This window comes from Microchirus variegatus (assembly GCF_963457635.1).
Source record: "Microchirus variegatus genome assembly, chromosome: 14".
Taxonomy (NCBI): domain Eukaryota; kingdom Metazoa; phylum Chordata; class Actinopteri; order Pleuronectiformes; family Soleidae; genus Microchirus; species Microchirus variegatus.
This window is the reverse complement of record NC_139815.1, coordinates 17,361,778-17,383,996: the sequence shown is the minus strand read 5'-3', so window position 1 is coordinate 17,383,996 and position 22,219 is coordinate 17,361,778. Positions and strand designations below refer to the sequence as shown.

General features: G+C 37.3%; 1 protein-coding gene across 1 annotated transcript in view; it reads left to right on the top strand.

The window, feature by feature from the left end:
- Positions 1-1,598: 1,598 nt before the first annotated feature.
- Positions 1,599-22,219, top strand: part of LOC310937039 (multiple C2 and transmembrane domain-containing protein 2-like) — a gene marked incomplete at its 5' end in the record, with an annotated part of 29,720 nt that continues 9,099 nt past the window's right edge. The window contains 16 exon segments of the mRNA XM_083901230.1: positions 1,599-2,083; positions 2,085-2,115; positions 6,203-6,256; positions 9,172-9,289; positions 13,238-13,380; positions 13,857-13,933; positions 15,541-15,655; positions 15,841-15,873; positions 17,547-17,717; positions 18,753-18,883; positions 19,017-19,203; positions 20,233-20,326; positions 20,449-20,551; positions 20,722-20,824; positions 21,097-21,198; positions 21,290-21,364. Of these exon segments, the coding sequence (XP_083757356.1) occupies positions 1,599-2,083; positions 2,085-2,115; positions 6,203-6,256; positions 9,172-9,289; positions 13,238-13,380; positions 13,857-13,933; positions 15,541-15,655; positions 15,841-15,873; positions 17,547-17,717; positions 18,753-18,883; positions 19,017-19,203; positions 20,233-20,326; positions 20,449-20,551; positions 20,722-20,824; positions 21,097-21,198; positions 21,290-21,364 (2,022 nt within the window).

Here is a 22,219-nt window from a genome sequence, read left to right as displayed (position 1 = left end):
GTGAGGTTTTGTCGGAGGCGGTGGCAGAGAGATGACAGCCAGCATTAGTGCAACAACGCAATCACACGCTGATTGAATGACTGACTGAATGTCCTCCCACTGTTTATTTTATTTATTCATGCATAGGCGTGGGCATCACACGGTACCATACAATATGATACGCTATACATGGTCCACGATACAACGATTCTGTGATAATGTGGATGAGCATCTCTTAACGTAGCTTTATACGCCTTTATCTCGCTCTAAACTCCCTCTTCTTCGGCCAGGTAACTTCTGCTCAAGTTTCCCTCATTCATTTGAGCAGCGCCACCATGAGGAGACATGAAGTAGTTTACTTTAGAGCCCCTTAATTTATGAATTAAAATATTGATATTTGTTCTGATTATCAAATTGCAAAGAAAGGGCGACAATATATCACGAAATTGATATTCTGATGTGTGTTTGCACAAAATCTGGCAATATGATACATACACTGATACAGGGGTGATGATGTGATATATTGGGATAAGAGTACACACAGTGCGTTTATTCTGAGAGCTTTACTTTAGCATTATGCTATACAACCTGCTTAGACACCCTCTTCAGATGACCACTAGGTGTAGTTGAAAGCTCTCTTTTTTTAACTTGTACACACTGTAGTGTCCACATAGGCCAAGAAGGGACTTCATTGTCAAACATGTAAAAGCTGTTTGAAACTATGAAGCTGCGCTAATGAGATGTATTGTGGACAATGCGTTTGGTTACTGTCATTGCAGAGTACACAAATAACCCTCTTTCATATCTGCTTTTACAGCACTGTGATTTCATAAATAAAACCTGTAAATAAAATGCTGTAGATTAACATATGCTATTCTTAGGGTTAAGGTATTTGGGTCATTCTTAAGACTTGGTTAAGGTTTCATTTTTGTATTGTAAACAAACGCTGCTGCTGATGTTTCACCACTGTGCTGCGCTCTACGCTGTCTTCTGCAAACAATCCTTTTGTTTTCTCTGTTCTCCACAATGAATCTCCAGGCTCAGCTGTTCATACTCTGCTCCTGCCTTTAATAAACAGTGGGAGAGAGCAGGAGGACGTTTACATCAAAGCACATTTAAATTACTGTAGGGCTGCAATGATTTGAACGACTAACTTGTTGATTTTGTTTTAGTTAATAGATTAGATGTTTGGTCCAGAAAATGTTGATTGGTGTTTCCCAAACCTCGCAATGATGATGTTCTCAAATGTCTTGTTTTGGAGCAAATAAACATGAAAATCACATTTAGGAGCCTGAAAAATCGCAAGCATTTAGCAGTTAACATTTTGTTAATTTTAGCATTTTTATTCCAAATCAGGCTTTTATTCTGAGTATTTGTGTCCATGTAAACATTTAGATGATTAAAGACGATACTCAGATTTATTAGAAGATGTTATTCTGGAATTGTAAAAGTAATTTAGATAGAAATTGATGAGTTGTCATAGCTGCTGTTAGACAGAATCATAAACACCATGTCACACAACACGAAGTTGATTTTAACAAACACCTCTGATTCTTTTTCTTTACCACAGCATTCAGTGATGTCCAGATGTTAGACTCAGACTTCACCTCCCCTTCATCATGGACTCCAAGAAGCCAGGCATGCTGCATCATCTTCGCAAGAAGCTGCCACATCTCCGGCGACCAAAGGGCGGCTCAAGCCACCCACTTGACCGGCTCAAACATGGCATGGATAGTCGGATGAGCTCCTCGGTTCCTGACATGAGGAACTTGAGGCCAGAGTACGCCAGCATCTCCTCCAGCCCACAGCTACAACGCAGCGACAATCCCAGCTACAGCAACCCTTCCACACCACTTTTCAATCATTCTAGAGGCCAAACAGGAAGTGGGGGTGGCCTGAAAATGGGAGTAGTCAGTGGAGTAGATGGGAGGAGTGAAGACAGACTGAATGTGCCCGCAGACTGTCCAGACTGGGCTTCCTCGCAGGAGTCGTTTAACAGTCTCTGTGAGGTGGAGAGGAGCTCTCTGAACCCAGATTACAGACCTGCCAGAGGCATGGAGCCTGAAGACCTGTCAGACACGATGACTGCCTACAGCCCAGACCTGTCCTCTGGGGACCTCACAGGACAGCAATCAGGTACAGACAATTCTTGTGGAAAAAGTTGCACCAATATTAAAAATAACAAACACATTTTTAATCTTTCAGTTGACTGCTTTTGTAGAAAAAAAGCTTGTCTATAACTGTGCAGTATATAGTTTTCCTGTACCACACAGACAAATAGGTGAAGTGTTTCTGATCAGGTGTGTTGTGTTCACATTGGTACACATTGGTAGGCGTGAGGTGTCAGGTGTGTTTGTACAGGACATACCAGGTTTAACTTAGTCGGATGTAGAAGAAATGGGAGGTCCAATCAAATAGTCTTCAGCGGCACTGAGCAAACACTTGCTGCTCTGTGTGTTTTCCATGTCTTGAAATTTTGGCTGCAACGATTAATCGATTACTTATCAATTACTAAATTAACCGTCAACTATTTTGATAATCACTTCATTCGTTGAAGTGGAAGTTTTGGAAGTTTTCAGCTCCTTAAATGTGAATATTTTTTCAGTTTATTTGCTTCATATGACAAAGAAATCATTAAAATTTACAACACAAGTAGACAACACAAGACATTTGAAAATATCATTTCCAGGATTAAAAAACACTGATAGTTGTTTTATTTTATTTTATTCATATTTTATTCATTTTCAGGACCAAACAAATAACTGATTAATTTAGAAATTATCTGACGGATTCATCATTTCTGAAAATAATTATTAGTTGACTTTAATGATACATAACTTTATAACATCATTTTGACAGTGACCATGATTTTAATATGGGCACCAAATGGACATTTTAGGCTAAATCTAAAATGTTTTTTGTATAGTGACAAAAAAGTATATAAGAAAAAAGGATATATGACTGTGTTTTGAGGAAAGAAAAAGTACATGTCAGTGTGTTTTTGAAGAAGGCCTCATAACACATGAGGTGATGAGTGTAAAATAAGTGACATTGAGGTCAAACGGTTGGAGCAACTTTTTCATAGCTAAGGATTTTCTTAAGGATTTTTTTAAGTATTAAAGCGTGTTTGTTGTGGGACGCAAATATTTCTTCTGATGCTCATCATCTCTCATACACTGCTGACTGTTGCTGTGATCTCTTCAGGTCTGGTGTAGTCAGCAGGAGATCTCAAATTAATATTTATCTCTTATTTAGATTATTTGAAATCCATTTAACTTGTGTGGTCTAAAATACTCCCCAAAAATTATGTGGATTTTGAAAAAAAAAAATACATTTAAATCTTACGTTCTTGTAAAAGTAAGAACTAAGACCGTCAACCAAGTTTTAATTTAGTCTCGTAGTGATTTTCAAATAAATGCTGTAAACCACAGCATCACCGTGAAGTGGTGAACAGTTTATTTGCATGCGTTTGTTTTTTAGTTAAATGTGTGTGTGAACAGTTTGTGTGTTGGCGTTAACGTTCCACGTGTCAACTTGGGAAGGACTTTTCCAAACATTTATCTTCACAGTGTATGATTTCCAGTATTGTACATTCAAACTACCTTGAGATTTCTTGGCTTTCATGGGCTAGTGCCTCCATTTAACTAGGGTTAAGGATAACCAGTATTGGGTCCTTTATACCTCAAAATGACTCTGTTTAAACAGCACATGGACCCGTTCAGTGAATGTATTACTTCTATACATAGCTCATAGTTCTGTCAATACCTTATTTAGTGGATTGAACAAATTGATTCCTTAAAATCATCTCCACATACATTATATACCACTCTGTCTTCACTCTTTGCTAATTAGTGTTTTAGAAGAGAAAGTGTAACACACAATTTACTTTTAGATTCTTTCCCTCGGTTCAGTGTATTCAGAGAGGGGGTGTGGCTAGAATGCAGCAGGACAGGTGAACTGGAGGCCGGTCATATTGGTTCTCCAGAAACGACTGAGCTAAACTTGTTGTTGTTGAACCTTGATAGCAAATAGTGAATGTTGTCTATTCACACCACACCCTTGAAAGTCTTAACAGTGATGACGATGTTGTCACTGCACTGTTGGAGCTCTTTTCAGTACTTGTTGAATTAAATTCAACATCTAATACTGGATTATTCCAATCAGATCGGTCCAAATAGAAAAAGAAGTCGGCACTCTATTACAATATATATACAGTACATCCTTGTTCTGGCACTCTGGGATTGGCTGAGTGTCATCACATGCTAATTTACAGCACATGTAACTAATTTGAGTTTAGTTCTGGGTCTGTGTAGGAGGATGTGTTTGTTTCTGGATTGCTCTCAACATTTCGTCTGAAATATCAGTTGTTGATGTTTAGTTTTTTGGGGAAATTTGTCTTTCTACCCACTTGGAATAAATTCTGCTCACTTTGGTGATGTTTTCGCTCTTAATCTTGCAGTGACATAATCCTCATTCCACAATTTTCCCTACAGTCTTAGTTGTACATTGTGCTATATATTGTAGTGTCTCAGTCTATACTGCACATTTTTAATGTAAAAATGCATATCTATGTATTACCCATGACTGTCTTTGCTGCTGTATAATTGCACATTCCCCTGGAGCGGGATTAATAAAGGATTATCTTATTTTATTTCAACAGGGGAAACCATTACATGTGCATTAGTTTCAAAACCAGCCTTTCAGAGCTGTTAGCACGGCTCTTCCTCACTGTGTGCTTACCTACTTACAATTACTATTTGTTTTGAGATCCTAAATTCGTTCACACTGACAGGAATGGGCACTTTTAGTAACCACATGAAGGATTTTGGATGGGAGTGAGCAGCTAGGATTTTTTTTTTTTACTATCATAAGATGGCACATGATTAAAATTCCCTAGTTTTGCTTTACTGCAGTGCACACAGTAAAAAAATGGATTTTGAACAGTTTGAAAACAAAGTGGGGTGACCAGGCAGGGAACAGTATTTGGTTTTTGCTCTGGGGAATACAGAGCAGGTTATTCTAGTCATAAACCATTCTAGTCTTCTGAACCATGTTCCCTTAAACTGAAACTACAGTGATTTTTTTTCACTGTTTCATTAATGTAAATGCAGGTCGTCAACAGATGCATTTGTTGCTGTATTATAAAGATAATGTAATAAAATGACTTGACGAAATTAATTCTCGGTTAATCAATTACTATATTAATCACCAACTATTTTGAACATAGATTTATTGAGTGTTTTTTTTTTTTAACCCTGTAAAGCCCAAACCATTAAATAGTTGACAGAAAATTCAAATTCTTTGAAACTGGAGCAGTTATTGGTCCTTCTGAACAAACTTTTGGGCTCAAAAACTCATGTATCACATATGATACGTTTGGCTTTATAGGGTTAAGAACTAAAACAAGCTTTCTGATTTTTCAATCTCTTAAATGTGAATATTTTCTACTTTACTATTTATGGATTAATCTATTAATCAAGAATATGATCGACATATTAATCGGCTGTGAAAATAATCCTTAGTGGCAGCTCTAACACTTTGTAACATTCATTTGTTCAACCAGCAGTGCAAACCTAAAATTTGAGACCGTTATTTGCCAGTATTTGTTATTTAGTTTTTTTAGATTATTTAAAAGTGCACTGCCATGTAGATGAAAATGTAGATTTGAGACATCGACCACAGTAAATGCTATTTAAAATAAGTATTTATTTTATTAGATAATTAATTACTATTCAATTGTAATATTTTATCATATATCTTTTTTATTTATTTATTAGCTCTGATATCTTTCATTAAAAAAAACCCCATAAAGGTCAAACCTCCAGCTTTATTTTGCCAATAATAACACTGTTCCCCTCCTTTTCCTTCTATTTAGTAAATAAACGGGGCTGTTTTTCTCATGGCAAAACATGAACTACCTCTAGTCTCATCAAAGGGTCAGAATTATAGAGAGACGGAGAGAATGCAGAAAAGCGCATTACTTTTTTTGTTATTGCTACGGTCTTGGATTTAACACTGTTCAGTCCCCAGGATGCTGGAATTTTTAATAAATGCTTAAAGGATTTATCCCAGTGTCAGTAATACCGGAGAGATCAGTTCCTGATCCTTTGACTGACCGACAGACTGAAACTTTCCTTTTCCATTATTTGGGACTTTGCATGCTGTCGAAATCCTTTTCTTCTCTCAGATGTATGACATGTATTTACGTGTGTCTCCTCTGCAGTACAATAATCATGATTTCATCGGTCATCTGTTAAAGGACGGGGACGACCAAAATGTAAGAGCTGTTTGTAGATTGGTTCATGAGTGATTCTGTGTTCCTGAGCTGAATTATCGTTGATATAGTTCATGGTTTATACTGATGATTTGTCTTATCTCACATATGATAGCGTTCTGCTGAAACTGTGGTTAGATGTTTATCCGGAGCTAAATCTGTGTGGTTAAATCTGTTGGCGGCTGTGCCAGGTTTTTTGTTGAATCTTTTCCAGATAACAGAGTTGTGATCTGGCCGACACACAGTGATGTCAAAGGTTTGATGGGAAGCTGAGTCTGACGATTCTAGGCAACTTGGTTTTATTTTATATTTAAGATTCATGGTTTGGTGGAGAGTGATTAAAATAGTCGTCATGTCATGGACAGTAAATGTAGATAGCAAACAACTGCAGAGAGCCCTTCATAGAACTCTCTATATTGGATCTAAAAATGAGATTAAAACTCGATCTGAAACGATTAACCGATAACTAAATTAATCGTCAACTATTTTAATAATTGGTTTGAAGCTTTATTAAAACAAGATTTCACATTGTTTTAGCTTCCTAAATGTGAATATTTTCTTTGTTTCTTTGCTCCACACAGCAGAGAAATCGTTAAAACTGAATAATTTTGTTTGTGGACAAAACAAAAGACAAGAACAAAATTGTCATTTCCAGGTTTGGTCAACGTTTTAATTTTTTTTTTTTTTACATTTTATTGACCAAACGATTAATCAAGAAAATAATTGACAGATTAATCGATTACGAAAAAAACGTAAGTTGCAGCTCTAATTAAAACATCTGTAAGTAAGTCTGTAAGTACAATTTCTGTGGAATATATAAGGCTGGCCAAAAAGGTTATCCAAAAAATTTGAATAATTTAACAGGGATTTACTTGCATGTACTGCAACTGAGATTTAAATTCAAGCTTCAATTAAATATTTACTTTATTTGAAAGCAATTTTATGCTTTTAAAAATGTTAATATTTTGTGCAATAGTAATCATGGTTTAGGTGTGCATGCAGGCAACAAAACCTGTCCAGCAACAACAAAACCAACGCGACAACAGCATTACTGTCATTGTCAAATGTGTCTTTAAAATCAGCACAAAAGCCACTAAATATCTGTGTGACTGTCACTCATGTTGCTTTCTCCTTCCTTTTTTCTCCTGCTTACGTCTTTACGTTTACTCTACCCAAATTATTGGTAGTGAATGTATGAATGTAAGGTGTGTGCTAAAATTTAATATTGTATAAAGTAAATGCAGATAACGTATAAATATGGTTAAGTATAGGTAAATTCAGCTACCTTTTAAAGGTCCCATATTATGCAAAATCTACTTTTTTTTTTAAATTTCGGACTCTGGAGGTCCTATCAGTCGGCTAAGTGTGAAAAAAGATGCCTCACTCATGTATTTGTGGTCCTCCTCAGTCTAAGTACAGGTGATTAAACATGCGATGTTGACTTCCGTGCTCACTGGGACGTCACAAGACGCTAAATTCCTGGAATTGTGCTAGAGCCTGCAAATGATCACTTTTCAAAATGCTAACTGATAGCTGTTAGCTCCCAGTAGCCTCTGTGACTGATGTAATTTCCTGTCCCTTAAGTTTCAGAGTTTAAGAGATACTACTAAATCTTAACAGGGCTGTTTTGGCAGGGTGATTGAACTGCTGTGGTGCTTCATCCTTATAGGATTTTGACCAAAGCATGTCACAGACATGTTCATTAGGACACCAGGGAACTAGTTTAACTTGGAGAAATACGGTATAATATGACTCCTTTAATAATACAAAAGTCTAAATCTGCATGGGTTTCAACAAAAACAAATCCTTGTGTTACTGGTTTGCGTACTTTGGGATGTCTTATTTTCTTTGTCCCTGTCTAGTCAACTTACATCATTAATTTGTCATGTCTTTATTTAGAACACCTCTTACACATACAAAGTGCTGATGAATGAAAGTTTGTCCTGTGATTTAATAACTGGTTAATCTTCTTGTATGACAATGATCCGAAACAAGCTCCCCCTGCAGCTGCGGATCAGCGCTGCACATCATTCAGGAGGAATTTTTTTTCCCATCATTCTTTCCATAAACTCTTTCAGCTCAGACATGTTCTGTGGTGTTAGGTTGTGTGATCTCACAGCTATGGTTATTGACTGTGTTAGCACTGTCTGTGGACCACTCCCTACACATGGATTTTCTTTGTTTGAAGTGTTTAAGGGCATGGATCACGCTGCATCATCAGACTCCTGCTGATCTTTTGGTGACATTTATCCACCCGGACATCCCATAAGATTCTTTGATAAATGTCAAAGCCTCAAATTATGATGTTTTTTTTCAGCTTGAATGATTTGGGGAGAATAACTAATCTAATTTAGATTTTTCGAACAGAAACAAATGTACTGTTTTACAATAAAAACATAGTAAAGCACATTATTATTTCTTGATTTAAGATGTCAAATTACCGGTATTTATGTTATACTTAACTTCTGACTTCTCAGAGGGCTTCAAATGTGGGTTTAAAAATGTGTATTTTCCGTGAAGGTTTAAATTTTAATTATTTGAAAAGGATTAATTGCTCAGCCCTAGTTTGTATTCAGTCCCTGGTTTACATCTTACACAGTACTGCATTTTAATTTACCACGATATTCAACAATAGTTTCATTAGTCTTGTGTTGTGGAGTGTCATTGTCAAACTCCATAGTATAAATGTGATGGTGCTTGTCGTGCAATGGGCATCATGCAACCTTACACAATGATTTCCATGAACATTATATCTTATTTATATAATATCATGTAATCTTATTTCAATACAATTGTGCTAAATGTGCAGCTGCCTTAACTGTCTGTACTGTATGTTCATATATACATAGGTTTCATTATAATTGCTGACACCATTAGTAATAACTCAAGTAATGATGATGTTTTTGTTGTGTGTTCAGACTGAAATGGGCAACAAGTCTCCGACTGTGTATGAGAGCATCAGGGAAACTTCCAGGTCCTTCCTGCTCACCATCAACCTGAAGGAAGGACGCAACCTGGTCATCAGGGACCGCTGTGGTAAGAGCACCCACCGTCTTCTGTACCAGCATCAACACTATCACTATCACTGAGACCGTCATTATCAAGAGTATTAGATTTGTCATGTGTGCATGTGAGAGTGAGGCGATGCTACAGGACAACAGGGATGCTCACAAAAAGGCGTAGGATCATTTTACATACAGACAGGAGTAATACAGTAGAGTGTACTGAGCAGAACCTGTATTGTATGCACAAGGTGCCAGCTGTTCTGTTCCGACTTGTGCAGCACAAAGGACTCATTTAATGTATGCAGAATACCTGCGACACGCTCTGCATGTTTTCAACAAAGCCTATATCAACAAGATCCTCAGTTTCTGCCACGTCTGTAATTTGGGGGAAGGCCTCGAAAAGTTCTTACTTCTGCTCCTATATAATAATAATAATAATAATAATAATAACAATTATAATAATAATAATCATAACAATTATTATAATAATAATAATAATAATAATAAAATCCTTAAGAAGTGAACCAGGATCCCCCCCCCCCACGTGTTTTGTGTTTTTCACATTAGCCTTTTTTTATATTCCTGTTACCTGATGTGGGACCAAATCATTGTTTTGCAACTTGTACATATAAAACATATTTAAATATTTTTTTGGGGGGTTAGTATATGTTGGGGGGTTATTATATGTTGTCTCTCTGGGTGCTATTCTTCATAAAATGTTTTAACATTGTTCATGTGTTTTATGAATTTTGGTTTGGAGCATATATTGGACAAAATGAGCACTGTGTGAACAATGAACAATTGGGAGATAAAGACTCCTCTTTTTAACAGGAAGAATTTTTCTGGCACAGCCAGGTTTAAAAATGTGCAGCCATCTGCCTTTGCAGATCATCGAGAATTGTGAAGAGAGAAGAGATGGATAGAAAAGAGACTCCAGGAACAGATGTATAATTGTATTTATATACTGTCAGAATGTCAGTTGTAATGATTTTCTAATACTAATAGCATTGTTAAATGCTATTAAAATAAATAATTACAGCAGCATTTGAAAACATTTAAAACAAAGCATTTAAAACTGCAGTCCGCAACATTTACATCCAAACAAATGCCTCTTACATTCAAACCAGTCAGTGCGTTTACATGCAAGTCTGATTTTAGTCGGACTAAGATTATTGTTGTTGTGGTTGTGGTTTTCTTCATGTCATGTAAACACTTTAGTCCGACTAAAGTCGAGCTTAGTCGGTCTAACATATCTGGATAATCGGACTAGGAATGTGATTCCTAGTCCGATTACTCCTGCATGTGTGCGCTTAGTGGGACTGGAGTCGGAGTTGGTGTTCTGCCCGGTCTTTTACCCGGACTTAGAAGGCGACGTTGTATAAACTGCAGTACTGTTGCTGGAAAATCATTCAGCTGCGACGTCTTTCTTTATACAACACAGCAAACACAAGAGCCACGCTCCATCCAATTTGTATCACGATTGACATGTACAGCCTCTCACCGCCCATCTCGCTGTTCGCTGTTTGTTTTTCTCTTGGACGTAAAGGTCAGCAGGAAACTGGTTCACTTCGCACTAGCTTATAGAGTGATATAGCGCCACCTATGGAGGCCGAGTCAGACATACACGGCCAATAAATGGATTTTCTCCACAAGTTGTCGATTGCCTGCCTTAGTCGGACTATGGCCTTAACTCGAAACTGTGCATGTAAACGTACTGATTGTCATAGTCAAACCATGAGTTCACACGCATGACTCTCTCTTCTGTTTACATCTCATATCATGCTGTGACATTCCTATGCTGCAAACAAGAAGTGATTAATTCATTGTCCAGACAGATGGAGGCAGCAGAACATTGTGGAAGTAAAGTGAAATAGATGCAAGCAGGTTAGAGTGTGACTGTAAACATACCACGCTGTTTCTTTAATCTGTATACACACTTACATATGCTAATGTCAGCTCTTATAGTTTTGCTTGAAAGAGCCTGTTTTCAGATGAAGGATGCAGCATACAAATAATGTTACCTCATTTATTTTCACAAAGCAGTTTGTATTTTCTTTTTCTACCACCTTGTAGATTTTGTTTGCAAATAAAATAGTCTTTAGTGTAACTTTGGTATAATTTCCAGTGCTCATTAATAGTGTTGGTTTTTCACAGAACTACAAATATAGCAGCTCTCTGTGCCTCTCTAGGCAAAAATCTGTCTCTCACAGCTTTTACTGTTTTCTCTATATGGAAAAACAAAGTCACCTGAGGGGCATTCTGAGTTATTTACAGATTCTGAAAGTGTGTTTTCCTTCCACTGTGACATGCTTCACTTACACAACATCACAGGAGCAAAAAAAGTGACTTTGTATTGTAATAAGCACAGACTTTTGGACCTCATCACCGATCTCATCATCACATACTTAATTTATCGCATAATGTATGTTGCTGTTACTGTTATTCATTCAAGTTGTTTTTTTGAATGTATGTCTTAGTAATTCAGTCCCTGTGTATCGACTCTCTACATCTATCAACTTAACATTTGAGGTCATGTCTACCCACAGGAGTGTGACATTTTTGTGTGTCCTGTGCAGGTGTGTGTGTGTGTGTGTGTGTGTGTGTGTGTCTGCCCACATTTGCCTCATTTTATGTCTTTCGCCGTGACTTTGTTAGCGTCAGACAGGAATGTCTGCTTGACTTATAAACACAGAGTGAGTGTCAGTGTCAGGTTAGCTGTGCAGCTCCTGTAACAGCCGGGGCAGGATTCCACACAGCGTATTACAACCTGTCTGAGCCACACCCAGCATTCAGTTTGCTAGACCTTTTCTCTCGCTCACATGGGTTTATATTTACACAACCAGGCTCCGGGTAAAAGATAATGCCGGATGAAAGGGGAAGGGGGAAAAAAAGCATCAGGTGGCTTTGGTTTCACCACATTAGTTTTAAACCATATGGTCTTTTTAGAGCTGTGCATGAACAATCACTTGTGTTTCTGTTTGATCAGATTATTAACTGCATGCACTGCACATACAGACATCTGCTGATGGGAAAACACACCTTTGTTCTTTAATGGGTTTATAATGTGATGCTTACAATAGTATTACAACATCAAAACCACATAGAAGCTGCTTAACTCTTCCTGATTTTCTGCTGCCCCCAGCTGGTTACTTGGCAGAACAGTTGCACCTTTTTTACTCTCTGGGCAGAGTATTTTGATAAATAAATATAAAATGTCAAGTTTTGCTGTTGCTTTACAGTAGATAAGCTGAATTTTGATTTGTTGTTGTAACAGGAAATTGTGGTTGCTTTGGTTAGGGAGTGATTAGCCACATCCTCCATAGAGACTTGAGGTGACACTGGTTTATGTCTCAGTTAGAATGAGAAATCTGCTTGGATTTTCAGAGATGATAATCATAATAATACATTTCATTTGTGTAGTGCTTTTAACAAAAAGCTCAAATGAAACATAGACCATTTATGTAAAAGATAAAGTCCTATATTACTATGAATTCAAACGCCAATAAATACTATTTTTGGTACAACATTTTGTTACCTTTATTTATCCGAGGAGATGAGGATGTACACCATTTGTTACCTATGTACCTATTTATTTTAGTTGTATTTGCTCACATATACTTGTGTTATTTTGTTTTACTTTGATTGTTATTATTCATGGGGGAAAAGACCTTATCTCGTCAGTAGAATGTACCACCTATTTGTGGCGTTCTGGCTCTTCATTAAGCAAAGTGTGACACTTGAAAGCTTTATCCTAGATTTACTTCCAGATCAGATCAATCGGTACAATTTAACAATAATTAGCCATAAATTTCAGACTAAATATGTATGTTTAATCCTATGTGACAGGGTCCTAGTGAATCTTTGTGTGTCCTTGTCAAGTGGCAGCCCTGTGATACATTGTGATTCGTGTGATGAGTATCATCCTGTATGACCTAACCTGAGTTGTAGTAATGTTTCTGTTGATGCTTATCATTCTCAGGTACTAGTGACCCTTACGTGAAGTTCAAACTTGAGGGAAAAACATTCTACAAAAGCAAAACGATTTACAAGAACCTCAACCCCACATGGAACGAGACATTCTCTCTACCCGTGAAGGATCTGAATCAGAAACTGTACATCAAGGTAATGCCTGTCACTCTTCATTGATTATTATTGATATTATTCTCTTTAAATAGTCTTTATTTTACTTTAATAATTAAAATTGCATTTGATGAATCAACACATGAACTAGATGTTCAGGTCATTTAGTGAATTTTATTACCACTGTACTTAACCACAGGTCAGCTTTATTTTTACTCACTCACTTATCAGGCTGAAATCTCACGGCAAGTTTCTGCTGCAGCACATTTGTATACAGTACAATAGAATTGTTTGTAGTTCAGCTCTCGCTGGGCAATATGACAAAACAAATCTTAACTAAATATGAATTATTGCCAAGATAGATTAGATAAGATTTATTTGTTCCCCTGTGATAGCTGTGAATGATCAGTAAAACATTCAAAGTGTGTTCACTTATAAAACCTACTACAATAGTTTCTGCTCATCAGTCACATTTGCGAAACATCTGTCATGGTCACTCTCTGTGTCCACAATGGTAGGTGTATGACCATGACCTGACCACTGATGACTTCATGGGCTCCACCAGTGTCACCCTGAGTGATCTGGAGTTAGACAAGTGAGTAACCTCATGGTGGGTGAGTGCAGCAGCTGCAGCTGCACTGTAATTAAAGCGGACCTAGACCGGAAGTTCCAATTAACGCTGTTTTTTAGTGTGTATCTGCGTCCTTACCTTATTTAAGAAGCCCTGAAGGTTCTAAACAAACAGTTCAGCCACTGCTGAGAACGCTGTGTTTTATTGTAATCTCGGGCTCAGCTAGATCTCTGAAAAAACCCGGTCCAGTTACACCGGTCCTCCGGAACAGCAGCTCATCCTGCTCCAGGCACTAGTTAAAACAATTGTTAAAACAATGTTTTGATAATGAGTTGCAGTGCATCGTTTCAGAGGGGGGAGCTGCGCTTCTGAGAGAATATGTCACTTCCGGGTACTGGCCAATCACAAGACTCTGTCTTCTGGGGGTGAGATTTATGTCTGAAATATCGCGGATGGGGAACAGCATCAGAAAAGAGGATTTCTATCGGCTCGTTTACAGCAACTAGGAGGTTTTTGACCATAAAAACAAGTTAATGTATGTAAGTAGACCTCCGTAACTAACATATATTATGTGCAACAGGACCACTCTATGTGAGCTCTAATGTGTAGATGTGAGCTCATGAAGCCATACTGAAATATTTTTGATTGACCGTTATTGATCAAGTCATCTTTATTGTTATTCTTCTGTATGCAACATGCTGTATATAACGCAAAATCCTTTCCTACAATACTTATGTTGACATACCACTGAACATTTTACAGGAGTCCATATGGTGCACTACTTTAATAAGGCTCTTTTTAGTTAAGATAAACTCGTTTGAACTTTGGTGGACAGTCTAGTTTAAAACACACATTTTGCAAATCTGTTGTATAATTACATCTGTGATAATAACGCTTTGTCAGCCTTGTTCAACTCATCCGTAGTTATAAGTGGTTGGATTCACTTTTTATATACTCACATTGTCGCATTGTATTTCCCTGTAAATTATCGGCTCTAAGTTTACTATGGGCCCAGGATAAAGTAAAGATTAGATAACTTATCATCTCCCAACCTCTCGTTTACACGGAAACCTCACCTTGTGTTGCAACCGCTGTAATAAAATATGACTTCCGCTTACTTCTGATACATGAAAGGCTTCCAAACATCCTAACCACCTGAAATCAGGTCCACTTAAGTGCATGCAGTGTTGCCATAAAGTTGCTGTATAAAGTGCAGATGTGTTGTAAATTAATCCATATAATCTTAATCATGCTTATCTCGCAGTAGTGACAGTTTAACTTGGTGGTGTCGGCAAAACTGAACTTTTACTAGAAAGACACAAGAAAGATTACTTTATTTGTACATTTTATTAAATGATGTGTCTGCATTCAAACCTCACATCATTAAAATAAAAAAAATCCCCCATTACTGAAGCTGCAGATTAGTAGAAGAGTGAACGATTATTTTACTCTCTGTGTTTAATATTGAAATCAAATCAATCACATAAAATATGCTAACATTAAAACTTAAAATACAAAAATTACTATATAGGATAAATAAAAACAAAAGCAAAATCACATAATGTTTTTTTCACCTCTTTTTCATCAAGATCTTAACTTGGATATAAGCTGCTTTTATTATTTTCTCCCAGAGTTAATGAGCTGTCGTTGTCGTTGGACGACCCAAACAGCCTGGAGGAAGACATGGGCCTCGTGCTGGTGGACATGAGTCTGTCGGTCAGAGACGGAGACAGTAAAAGAGGCCAAGTATGGCAAGCTCTCAAATACAGTACAACTCATCACAGTTGAATGTTTTCAAACACTCGGCATGATTGGTGCACACAGTGTATCATTGTTCCATGTTTATGTTGTTTAACCAGTGTTTCTGTGTTTATCTCTACTAACCAAAGTGTTTCTGTTTTGCACCTTAACATGCATGCTCCTGTTGGCAGAGGTGGCCGCAAATACGAAAAAGAAGTAGTAGGGTAAGACAAGAGGGAGGGAAAACACTGGACTGAATTTGATGAGTTATATTTACATTGCTTAGAATTCTGCATTTTTCTACTAAATGTAAAAAAAGAGTGCGAGATCATTAGATTAGATTAAGGATTAAGGCATCTGCTTTGATACAGTTAAGACGAGGATATCACAAGGTACATAAAAACATCTTTAAGGTGTGTTTTTACATTGTTTTCAATACATTGTTTTATTTTACTTCATGCTAGTTATATGCTTTTGCACAAAACGGCAATAAATTGCTATATTTGTTTTAAACTATAAACAAAGCAGTGTGGTTTTAATGGTAAAGTAAACCTGACAGACACTTGCGTATTATGCAATGACTGCAGGTGTAACTGCATGTTTGTGTTTCTCTACACTAAGTAAAATACACAAATCAATTTGTTTGAAAGCCTTTTGTGTTGTTCTTCCACACAGCACTGCAGGGCACAGTTTGTGCCATTGTTTGAATTTAACGTATCACTTTAGAAGAAGTAGATGTGTAGAGGCCTAACTCCAGTTGTGAATTATTTATTTTAGTTGGAGGCATTTGTTTTGTTTGGAGATAAAAAAAAAAACAGGAGTTGGGGGTTGTAACATAGTATTTATTTATGTTACATATTACTGCTTTCTTCAGGGGCTTCTTGAAAAGAATGTACATACACAGTTTAGAGAACTTAAACTCTGGTTAAACTTAAAACGTGGTCAGGACACACATTACTTTAAATCAAGCATATCCACCTATTAGTTTGGTGTAAATAAAATGCATATAAACAATCATATATTATGTTAATGACATCTGAAGGCTTTTATTTGGTCTTAAAACAAACCTCTATATGTTGATGCATATGGTATGTGTATAATGTTTGCAATAATAAGCAGAAGGTGATGTAGTGATTAATAATCATTCAAGTTAAAATGTTAAAGTGTTACAGAAATGGCTGTAAAATAGCCAGAGGTGTTAAAATTACACAAATATTTGTGACTTATCACTGATGGAGATATTTTCCTCCAGAGAGCAGCTGCTGCATGCACGCATGCCCTGTTTGCTTATCACACTGTTGTCTGGACACACACACACACACACTGTCCTCTGTAGTGCATGAACCTCTTATGGTGAATGTGGTTCTTTCCCAGACTCCGACCCCGTGACGTCACGTGTGTTTGGAAACCGCTTGAATGACTTAACGGCCGTCACTAATAATGCGAGCCGAGTGCATGTCAGATGCTCGCTCTCCTCTGCCGAGAGGGTTTTATTCTTGTACATGAGGCAGAACAGGACAGCGGGGTCAACTTGTTAATTAGAAAGGGTTAAATGTATCTCCGGGCAGCATTGTGTCTCAACGAATTATCTTATAATAAGATGTTTCTCTGCACAGTTCTTAGCTTTACCTGAGCTCTTAGTCAAATGAAGAGAGCATTCGTTTTATAAGAAGAAAAGGATGCTCTCTCATGTAGTGATTTTTGGTTGTTAAGTGTCTTAGTAGTGAGATGATTATAATGTCCAAAGCATTCATTATTAAGCTAATTTGAGACTTTAAAAAGTATAGTTTAAAATATAGATATAGAGATAAAATATAAAGTGTAATATGTACTTTTTATTTGTATTTCATTGTATTTTTTTTCCCTGCCATGCTTCTCCTCCCCTCTCCTCGTCCAGTCGGGAGCTTCCTCTCAGAGCTTCTGTTTGTCAGAAACACTAAAGAAGAGTCAGTTGTGGACGTCTGTTGTCTCGGTGACACTGGTTGAAGGTCAAGAGCTGCCGCTGGACACTTTGGGAGGTCAGCTCTTTGTTCGCTTCAGACTGGGAGAGCTGAGATACAAAAGCAAGGTACTGGAAGGCAAACTAATGCTGTTGACCTCTCCTAACGCCACCCGCCCTTCCACTTGAATTGTTCTTGTTCATCACTAGCTCATCTTTTCCCTTTTTATCCCCGTTTTCCTCTCACACTCCTCTTCCTCTACTCTGTCCTCTTATTTACCACTTAAACCACACTGCTCCCATTTTTCTGTCCCCTTTATATTCTTCCCTGTTTTCTATAGATATAGGTAGTATAGAATGCACATGTTTTCAAGTGGATGTTAGAACTCACAGGTATTTCGCTCACAGATTACATAGTTTAACTTTGTTTACCTTTCAGTGGCATGTAATTGATAATGTAGGCGTTATATTTGCTTTTATTTGAATTTCTCTGGTTATTTACAATGCAGACATTTAAAATTAAATCCAATGCATTTTTTGCTATTCTACACTGTGAAGACACACACTCTAAAACAGAGAAAAGGCTTCAGAAGAATATTATAATTGATATTTAACATTATAAGCCATACTTGGATTGTTCATTATACGTTCAGATGCCATAGTATTTCTTTTTTTTAGTTATGGTTTGACACAAGAAACATTAAAATGGTCATCTGTAAAACATTTACCATTACATTCAATCCTGTTGAGTTAATTTAGATGGTTCATTATGAGATGTTAGGCTTTATCAGAGTTTTATAACGTCTATGATATGATATGTGATATTGAATGGAAACAAAATTAACTGGTATAATTTGTAGAAAAAGGATATTACGTAGGGGGTGTCGAGTGAAACAAAATCCACACTTTTGAGTGAAATAAATTAGATTTATTCATGACATTTTACCATAATTTCAAAGTAAAAGTGTTAATTTTGATATGGAACAATAACTATTTCACAATATGAATGTATTTATGATGCAAACATAATCTATTGATAAAAAACATACAGAAATAACTGGGGAAATGACAGTAGCAGTGTTGTGTGCCTTGAATAGCTTCAGTAATTGGATTTAAGTTGACATACAGCCATGTTAAAACTTTGTGCTGCTCCCTTTGATCCAGAATCACTGTAAAGTGACTAATCCTCAGTGGAGAGAGAGGTTCACCTTTAATCTGTTCCTGGACACTCCACAAATCCTGGAGGTGGAGCTCTGTTCCAAGGAAGGACGGAAAACCGAGGAGTGTTTGGCAACGTGAGTGTTTACTCGCCTCTCTGTGCGTGTGTGTTTATACATTACGCACCTGTCACACTGTCACTTGTACAGATATACAGTCTGACTGACAAGATTGAAATCATTTGCTATAAATACATTAATATGTGTCCAGGTTTGAAGTGGACCTGTCCAGAGTCACTTACAATCAGAGGCAGCTCTTCACACACACTTTGGATCAGGGCAGAGGATGTTTGGTTTTCCTTCTCACCCTGGAAACGTGCAGTGGCGTCTCCATCTCTGATCTCTGCGCCGCACCTCTCGATGAACCTCTGGAACAACAGAACCAACTGGAAAACTATGTTAGTATCTTTGAAAAAAAATTTTTTTTGTCTTTATAGTGCAGTTGCAGATCTGTCCTCACACATCCCATGAGCAGTGTTGATTCTCTTCACACATCTGTCATAGGATTGATATCAGTCCCATCATTAGTTAAAATTTAATTTAATTTCCTTTTTATTTAAAGTTAAACTCGGGGTAAAACATTTCCTTGGCCATTTTGAGTAAAAAGACCAGTACAAGAAGGACCAGCAGGTGGCAGCATCTGTCTGAAAAACTGCAGAGAGACTGCAACAGCAATTTCTGCTGTAAAAGAATGCTGTCGAAGATTTTCTTTTTTTGTTTGCTTGTTTTGTTTGTAATATGAGGTAGAGACATTGTGCAGAGCTTTCAGAATGTCAGTAGTCTGTGAGAGTTAAGTGAAGATACAGCTGGGTGTCTCTTGTTTCTTGCCGTCACAAGAGAAGGCATCGCTGGAAGTGAGGTTTCCCTAAGTGAGTGTACACAATAAAATGTGTATGAGTGTCAGAGATATTGTAGCACAACAGTGCACTAGGTTGCCCTAAATAAAAGTGATCTAAACGTAGGTATTTATGTTGTCAACAAGAGGACAATGAGCTGTTTACTTAGCAATCTAGAGGAGGGTAAATGCTGCATATACAGATTTGAATATACCTATGTTATTTTGTTCATTAAATGAATTGATCCAGAAACTAATTGAAAAACACTCCCCACACCTCTATACGATGGCTACTTTAAATGTCTTTTCCTCCAACCAAAATTATTATATCTATCCTTTTATTTTTATTTTGTGTCGCTGAACTAACAAAACCAGAAAAATTCTCATTTAAGAAGCTGACAAATGAGAGAGCTTTGGTTAATAATCCATTAATACACTATGTACTATACATTTTCTTGTAATATGCACTTGTACAGAAAGAAAATATTGTGCATTTATCACATGATAATGGATATTTTGTTGCATACGTTTAATTATTATACGTTTCCAAACACTCATGCTCCTTTTCTTCTTCTTCTTCTTTCCTCCACAGAGTTTGAAAAATTCCCTTAAAAACATGCGTGATGTTGGTTTCCTTCAAGTCAAAGTTATCAAGGCTGTAGATCTGCTGGCTGCCGATTTAAATGGTAAATAATGTCGTACATGTGGATTTACCTTCTCTCGTCATGTTGTTGTTGTTGTTGTTTCAGTTAAGTGATTATCAGGTAACCAAGTGTTTAAATGTTGTGTTCTTTGTTGTGTTTCATAGGCAAGAGTGACCCTTTCTGTGTGTTGGAACTGGGGAATGACAGACTTCAGACCCACACCATCTACAAGAGCCTCTATCCAGAGTGGAACAAAGTCTTCACATTGTCAGTTTCCAATCGCACTTAATCATAAATACACATCAAATGCTTGCACACATGCATCACGTGTCCTGTAAATTGTATCTGCTGTGTTGCTACAAATAAACTAAAATTGGGACACTATGTGGTAGTTTGTGCAAATGACCTGATGTCCTTGTTTTTTTTTTTGTCTGCAGCCCTGTCAAAGACATTCATGATGTTCTGGTGGTGACTATTTTTGATGAGGATGGAGACAAGGCGCCAGACTTCCTGGGGAAAGTGATCATTCCCCTGCTCTTGGTACGCTCTACATCACTAACAGTTCATCATTCAGACAAAAAGCAAATACATTTGCAGATTCTCATCGTTATTCAGACCAGAGGTGAAATGTCTTCAAGAAAAACCTCAAATCCAGTTGCTGCTGACTCGATGTGTTTTGCACGATAGGCTAATCTGTTTGCACTCGGCGATGGCACTTTAGTGGGAGTAAGACTTGCTGAGATGAAATCAAGCATGACTCATAGTCAGGTTCATGGCTGGGTTCAGTACCTGATGCCCTTTCTGTCTTGCAGATCCGCACGGGACAGCAGATCGCCTACCCACTGAAGAAAGAGGACTTAAGTGGGCCATCTAAGGGGAGCATCACTCTGGAGCTGGAGGTTATTTTTAACCCAGTAAGTATGAGTGTGGTCTGCAGTGATGGGCATTAGTATGTGTAGCCTGGTTCTCTTTTTCTTCTCATTGCTTCATCATTCTTCTCATCAGGTCAGAGCAAGTATAAGAACCTTCCAACCCAAAGAGAGAATGTTCATGGAGGATAATCCCAAATTTTCCAAAAAGGTTAGTCACAGTTATAATATTGGAATATTTAATCCAGGGTTTAAAAAACTAGCCCCCCCCCCCCCCCAAAAAAAAAACAACAACAACTTTGTAACAAATCAGACTTACAGATAATTAATTGGCAAATACTTATGTTTTGTATTTTTTCCAAGGAAATGTACCAAAACTATTCTTAGCTTTGAAGTTGTGAACAAACACCACATAATCTTGTGTGATATTGAATCTTTTGCTTCTTTTTTTTTTTACTGTAATTTTTAAAAGAAATTATCAATAAATATAATTTCAGCTTTAAATCTGTAACAATCGAGGGAAGAATCTGTAAGCGATGACTCTCAGTTGGTTATAGTGAAAATAGTTCTTGGACAAATCCTTTTAAAATGTGTCTTTTCCATCTTTCTTTGTCAGTTTTATCAGTGCACACAAATACTGTACCTTTCCCCTTGAATTTTTCTAAAAGCCAACCACTCCAGAGGCAAGCCTTCCCTCTAACCAAATTAGTTGCATTGAGCTTTAATTGACCCCAACTGTGACTGAGCTCTTGTCCACTGTTCCACATTGATTTGATGTACAGTGTGCATGACAGGCTGTGACACAGGGTGCCTGACTGTCTGTACTCCTCACAAAGACTAATTGTTGTGAGACAAAACATTGTTCCCTGACGCCAAAATTGGCTTACACTCGGCGGGCCTCGGGTTGTAACGTGCAGTTTTTTTTTTTCTGTTTGTTTAAATGTTGAGTGGCTTGCTTGACAAAATCAGGTCAGATTACTGACATCTTTGACATGTGACCACTGTGGCCATAGCCAAAACATAGTACCTGTAGTTTCACTGTTGCACATGCATGTGCAATAATTAT